Consider the following 7,500-nt stretch of genomic DNA (forward strand, 5'->3'; position numbering starts at 1 on the left):
TAATGAAACACAAGCATTTCGTGCACTGAGAGTTGTTCCCATGTACTGTACACAGGCTTTTGTTAAATATGGCACTAGATACTTCTTTGCTGCATATAAAGTAGACCAGACGTTGTCAGCATCCAGCTGGATTTCATCACAATAGATATATCTGGAAAAGAAAAAAAAATAACATGAATAAATGCCTGTAACATGCCGTCCAAACATTATGTAAATTAATTACAAGAATAATGAAGCTAAAAGAAATTAATGTTAATTGTTTATTCAGTGTTTGATTGACTTCCATATTATTAGAAATGTGAGTGATAATTAATAAGAGTGAGATGGTAGAATTAAAACCAAAGAAGATAAGCTATATCACATGATGCTTGGTTTTACAAATGAGAAAACAGAGGTCTATAACCCTAAAGGCACAAATCCTGAAATGATTTTAGGGGAAGGGACAAGTCAATTACATCGACTTCCTCTGCTCTGTTGCCACTTATCAACTCTGAAAGGATGAAAGGCAAAGACGACCTCAGCGTAATTTGAACTCCGAATGTAGAAACAGATAAAATGCTGCTAAATATTTTGTCCAGCATGCTAACAATTGTGCCAACTTGCTGCCTTCCAGAGGAATGGTGATGCTTTGTATCACTCACCTCATACTACAATGGAATCTTTTATTTTTTACTTGTTTCAGTCATTGGACTGCAGCCATACAGTGGGGGGGGGCATTTTTTGAAGAATTTTAGTCAAATGAATCAATCATTTTTGTTTTGTTTTTTTAAAACTGGTATTTATTCTATCAGTTTCTTTTACCAAACTGCTAAGTTACAGGTATGTGAACACACCAACACTGGTTGTCAAGTGGTGGTGATGGTGGACAAACAAAGACACACACTTATATATAAACAATGATGATGATGATATATATATATCATCATCCACCAAATCCACTCACAGGGCTTTGGTTGGCCTGAGGCTGTAGTAAAAGACACCTGCTCAAAGTGCCATGCAGTGAGGCTGAACCCAGAAACATGTGGGTGGAAAGCAAGCTTCTAACCGCACAATCACACCTGCATCGTTGGTGTCACAGAAGACAGCATCATCACGAGATGTTTTAACGAGTTCTTTCATACTAAAATGTTGTAAGTTTTTAGGATTTCTTTTTCTTCTTACCAGATTTTAGTCATCAAGTTATCTACTATTACCTGTCTTTTCTAATGTTTGAAGTGAAGCAACTTCAACCAGAAAGAAAATGTAGACCATATTTTCATCTCACAGGTAGGGAAGGAAGGTAGCTCTATTCTACCACACCTGCTACAGACAGGTAAATTATTACAGCATGATTAATCAGCTTACATTAACATACTTAAAAAAAAAATCATGAATTAAATTACATTATATAAATTATTATCTGGCAGAAATTCATGAACCTATAATTATGCAACTAAATAATTAAATCACATCAATTAAGCAAAAAATAATAAATTTACCTGAGTAAGTTTAAGAAAGCATCAGGTTGAATATCGGTGACATGTATTTCATTGGAATTAGTTTGATCTGCAAGTGCACCATAGAACATAGCAAAGAATACTGAACTAGCTGTTGCTAATACATATTTGTGAGCCCATACAGATGTGGTACCTACAATAAAACGAACATCCGACATCAAAGGATTATTAAACATAACAGCATTGCGTGCTCTAATAGTTGTCATTGAAGCTTGCCAATTCACTTCTTGACTTGCTTTTGATGTAGGTAAAGTTTTTGGTGAAGGGGCTCTGTCTTTCCAATTAGTATCAGAGGTTGATTCTAAATGTATTTTGGGAGACTTTGGAATATATTTTTGGTGTACATAGTTCTGGGGAACTTCTTGGTTTATTTCTTCATTATCCTTAATTTGCTTTATGGATGTGCATTGCCTTCCTTCAGACATTGCTAGTTTATTCATGAATTCTGCAAGAGAAAAAAAGTGAATGTATCAAGTTGGGAAAAATTATGGGAAATTAGAGGAAATTTCCATAATTTGAAATACTGCTTTTAATGAGGTAACATTAAAAAATTTATGAATTTTGAGAATCAATAGACTAAAGAAATATTTCAATTCTTTCTTAATTCAGCATTTACCCTAAACGTCTCAGCATAACCATAGAATCATCTGTATCTATGGTAATATTGAGACTGATGTCAACTGTGGAATTAGCAATGTTCCAGCCATATTCCAGAGAATGTGTCATTTGGTCCTCCAATACTGTCAGCCTATACACAAAAGATCCAGCTCTGTAATAGCATACTTCTACCAACACATTTCTCTATGCCAGGGAGACATGGAAGAGCACCACGGAAATCAACAGAAAGCTAGATGTGTTCCACCAAAGATGCTCGAGAAGGATTCTCAGAACACACTGGTAAGACCAAATAACCAATGAAGATATTCTTAAGAGAGCCAACACAAGACCATTTGGTGGAAATCATACCAGAACAAAGATTAAAAGCTCTCATGCACTGGCTACGAGAACAATGTTATTCTAAAACAGTATTCAAATGGACACCATTGGAGGGGGAAAAGGAAGAGGGGAAGACTGAAGACTACATGGCACAGAATATTCCTAACCGACATGGGAGAAGCCAATATCATATGGCTAGAAATAGAGAAAACCACAGTCAAGTGAAACTATTTGGTTGCCTAATGCGTACAAGAGCACAAGAGGAAGTTATACTGAGATAATAAAATTCTATATTAGCTGCCACATATTAACATTATAGATGAAGGAGATATAAACTTTATAAGCTGTAGTAAGGGCAACCCATTTAGAAGGGGGCAGAAACTTGAAAATAAGAATGGATTTAGGCTTGACGGGATGCTACTATCCTTCTACAAATAAGTTTTCTAGGGTGAAGTGGTTAGTGTTAGAAAGAACATTCAGCATAAGAATCACACACAAACATACACACACATGCACGACATTGTAGCTGCTTTGAGTGAAATGAAAAGTGGTTGTGACAGGAGGTGAAACTTGTCAGAGACTTCAAATGATGATAAACTTGTATCATTATCATTCATACTATTACATATAGTGACTAATATAAGCCATTATATTTTAGTTATTACACCCAGAACTATAACAATTATGAATTTTCATAACTAAATGAAAACTAACCACTACAAATGTTAACCACACTTCCACTAACATTACCAATTTATTAGCAAAACCTATCCAGCATGAATTGTATTCATTTCATTTAATACTTATAATACTAAAGTTGTAGTTGAATCCTCCATTAAGACCATTCTATGATTACTGTAGAGTAGCGGAGAGATCTGCATTCTATCCTCAAAGTTCACATGTTTTCTTGCCATTAGTATGGAATATCTTTTTTTTCTCCCATTATAATTATTTCTGTAGTCTTAAGGATCTGGAACACAAAGAAGAAGTTCACAAGTGGAGTGCAATCCAATGGTCGTTTATTTTGAGTTCTCGTTCATGTGGTTCGCTCTCAGTGACCATCTTTATGGCAGCACGTGGTTCTATGGTTAAAAATTCTTGTAAGTTTTACAATTACAAACATGATTCATCTAAAATCTTGTCTGGGTGGGGGTTCCACTTTTTATATTCTGCAATGATACTTGTTAAAGTAGAGTAAGGTTTGTATCTCTGGATGAATGGATGGGAGATAGACTTTTCTCTCTCAGATAAGACACCTATCCTCATCGATGAGGACGAAAAGCCTGCATGGTAACTCCAACTGTCAGGAATAACAACCAAATCACCTTTGAACAACACCTAAAGTCTAAAGAAAGAAAGATATTGGATAATATAATCCATTGATTGAAAAAAAAGCTGAGGTGGTCATGGATGGTCATGGAGAGCTACCTTAGAGGTAAACCACACCTAGATACTTGACTTCTTTGTTCTTCTGTTGAATGGAAATCAGGCATGGACGTATATTTTCAGTAAACAAAGGTAAGTGGCATGCATTTGTGAAATAAGGCTGGCTGTGTGTAGAGAGAGAAAGGGGGAGGGGGAAAGAGGGAGAAAGAGAAAGATAGGGAGAGAGGAGGAGATAGGGAGGAAAAGAGAGAGGGAGAGAGAGGGTGAAAGAGAGAAGTGAGAGAGGGAGAGAAGGTGAGAGAGAGGGGAATAGAGGGAAAGAGGGAGGAAAAGAGAGAGGGAGAGAGAGAAAGACGGAAAGACAGAGAGAGAGAAAGAGAGAGGGAGAGAGAGAAAGACGGAAAGACAGAGAGAGAGAAAGAAAGAGAGAGAGTGGGAAAGAGAGAGAGAAAGATCCATTGAATGCATAACATTCAATATATTCACAAGTTATTTTTGCTGATCTCAGCTTACTGAAGAAGTTAGGGAAAGCAATAAAATTAAAAAATAATTGGTTAATGAGTTTTCCATTCCACAGTATCAAACCAGGGACAGAGTACAGAACAAAGAAACAGAGTATCAGTCATTAATACACACATACAGGGTCATCATTACAGTTTTATAAGGTCTGGCAGCAAGCCACAATATACATAGACCAAAATTAAGGCCCTAGACCCAGTTAGGCCCAGTATGCACATGCCTTAAGGCAGCCCTGAAATCCAATGAAGCAAACTCAGAGTTTTCCTCTCAAGCAAAGTACTATTTATTTATTTATCTTAACAAATTCTTTATGTTCCCTATCATTCAATGTGGTTGGTCAGATCAGAATTATATCATAGAGCAAATAAGTGACATGCCCAGATTCCAAATCCTTTTCCCCTTAAATTTCACACACACACACCAGCCATGTGCTGAATAAATAAGCTAAGCTGGCAATAATAATGATAATAATAATCACTCGATGTCCACTTCCCATGCTGGCATGGGTTGGACAATTTGACTGGGGACTGGCAAGCCAGGAGGCCGCACTAGCCTCCAATCTGATCAGGCATGATCTTACTAATGCCAACCATTCCAAGAGTGTAGTGGATGCTTTTTATGTGCCACGGACATGGGGAGCCAGTCAGGCGGAACTGGCATCGACCACATTTGGATGGTGGTTTTTAAGTGCCACTGGCACGGGAAGCCAGTTGGGGCGAGGGGGCTGGCATTGACCACATTTGGATGGTGCTTTTTATGTTCCACTAGCATGGGGAGCCAGTCAGGTGGCACTGGCATCAGCCACAACTACAATTTCCATTTGATTGTGATTTGATTTGGATTTTGATTTACTTGGTACAGCAGATCTCCTCACGCACGGCATGTTGTCCGATGATCCAAAGGTACTTTTTAATTGGTTATGCGACACTGGTGTAGGCTATGGCTGTGATCTCACTTTACTTGCCAGGTCTTCACAATAAGTATTACCAAAGTAAATTGTCAAAAAAAAGCCCTATAAATAATGGGTAATATTTAAATATATTTTTATACATAAATACATAATTAAAAATACATATATGTGTATATACATAAATTCAAATATTAAAAGAAGTTGGATATGTTGTAACTATGCACATAATCATTAAAGCTATTATATATACATGGCAATTACAGTACTTATACAGCTGTTTTTACACGGTTTTTTCATTATTTTATACACACACAAAATAAAATGTCTCTAGAAATTAGCTTGATGATCAGAAGCAAATGATTGCACACATTCATATATTCTTCATTTTGAATAAAAGTAGAAATGAAAATCAACCTGACTTTTTGATGATGTTTGATGCCCCTTATATATATATATCATTATATAATATATATATAATTAAATATTTTAATTAATTGTATCATATTTTTTATTCTATTTTTTTATTTAAACAAGAATATATTTGTTAAGATATTTCGTTAAGATTGATTACGTATATTTATTAATTTATCTAATTAATCATTTTATTGTTTTTATCTTGAACCTGAAGAGTGGCTATATTTATATTGAAGTGATTTTACTAATACTACTATTATTATTACTATTATCATTTCTTAAATATAGCCACGAAATATGTATTGTTATTCTACCAAATATATACGTTTTATTTACTACTTTGCACATTACTTAATCAATGTTATATGTTTTATCTTATATTTAATCTTTCTATAATATGTAATATTTCTAAATGGTATAATTTAATTTTTCATTATTGAATTGATAGAAGGTGGGCTTTTTTTTAATTTATTAGAAAAATAAATATATATATATATATATATATATATATATATTATATTTTGTGAAATTTGATTTAGTATTTCTGAATTGAATTTTTCCCTGTAAGTTTGGAATAATATTCCCTCATATTATTATACATGAAACACATTCCAGAAGTTTTGAGACTTTATTAGGAGAGGCAGTTATAACTATCCTAGATTATTGTAATTTCTGTATATCATTACGATACATCTAATAAGCTGACCTGCCACCAACTTTTTGTTTTTTTATTATTCCAGATTGAAGGAGATGGCCGTAGCAGTATTTTGAACACACCTGACTATACACTGCTTGTCACAGCAGACTGGTTTGCAGAATACAGTTGAGACATGGCCATTTGGAAGCTTACCATGCAATCATATTCTGTGTTTGAGCTGGGCAAAAATGCTACAGAAAATTATGAAACGCTCCAGACTGGGCATGGATTAACATGTGTGAGCTGAGCATGTTTCTCTCACTAGCATAAGAGGCCAAGCAAAACAAGTCCACCAGGAAGCTCATCATATCCAATGAGTTCTCTCCGGCCAAACAGTCAACAAAGAGTAATTTGTAGAGATTTTGAGGGAATTCAGGAAATTTCATCACAGATAGCCAGAGCACGGCACACAGACAATGCATGTCCACAATTCCATCCTGGTAACTGACTAATTAACAGAGATGGTCATCAAAACTGCCCCTCACTCTCCCTACAGCCCAGACCTTGCAACTTGTGACTTCTGGTTGTTCCCTCAAGCTGAAGGAGGCTGTGATAAGGGTCCTGGACACCTTTGCTTTCAAGGACTTACATGGGGCATTCACTACAAGTCAGAGGACCCTACTTTGAAAGAGATCAGAATTTCCTACTTTTTTTAAATAAATAAATTTCACTCCTGAAACAGTCTCACAACTTCTGGAATGCACCTTTTATATATATATATATATATATAATATAAATTAGAGAAAAACCACTATTATGCAATTCCAACAATGATACACATAAACCAAATCATAAAATATATTTTTTAAAGCATATAACTAGATCACAAAAAGTATAAAAATGAATGTCAATATATAAGTAAAAAAACTATGTACGTTTTATGACTATAATTAAATTCAAATTACATTTAAATTTAATCGAAAATTAAAATAATAACAATAATAGTTTAATAAATAAGCAAATAGAGTTAAACAATATTTATTAAAAAAATAAAATAATGATTTTTCTTATAGAAGAAACTCCATTAACTAAATTTGAAATTTAAAACATTAGGACCAGTTGCCTACAATACATTTATTATATTAAATATTTGAGGTAAAAAATAGAGTAAATAGATAGAAAAATGTATTTATCTGTGAAGA

The 7,500-nt window shown here is 34.5% G+C and overlaps 1 protein-coding gene across 5 annotated transcripts in view; it reads right to left on the reverse strand.

Annotated features, from left to right (window-relative positions):
* LOC115222553 (BTB/POZ domain-containing protein 6-B) overlaps positions 1-7,500 on the reverse strand; it is a 21,120-nt gene that overhangs the window by 1,335 nt on the left and 12,285 nt on the right. For 4 of the 5 annotated variants that reach the window (XM_036511534.1, XM_036511533.1, XM_036511536.1 and 1 more), the window contains exons 2-3: positions 1,479-1,941; positions 1-151 (exon numbers count right to left, since the gene is read on the reverse strand). The exon at positions 1-151 is cut by the window's left edge. In XM_036511534.1, the coding sequence (XP_036367427.1) occupies positions 1-151; positions 1,479-1,941 (614 nt within the window). Of the gene's footprint in view, positions 152-1,478; positions 1,942-5,189; positions 5,308-7,500 lie in introns of those variants that run through there. The other variant, XM_036511535.1, reaches the window with a different exon arrangement.

This window comes from Octopus sinensis, linkage group LG20 (genome assembly GCF_006345805.1).
Source record: "Octopus sinensis linkage group LG20, ASM634580v1, whole genome shotgun sequence".
Taxonomy (NCBI): domain Eukaryota; kingdom Metazoa; phylum Mollusca; class Cephalopoda; order Octopoda; family Octopodidae; genus Octopus; species Octopus sinensis.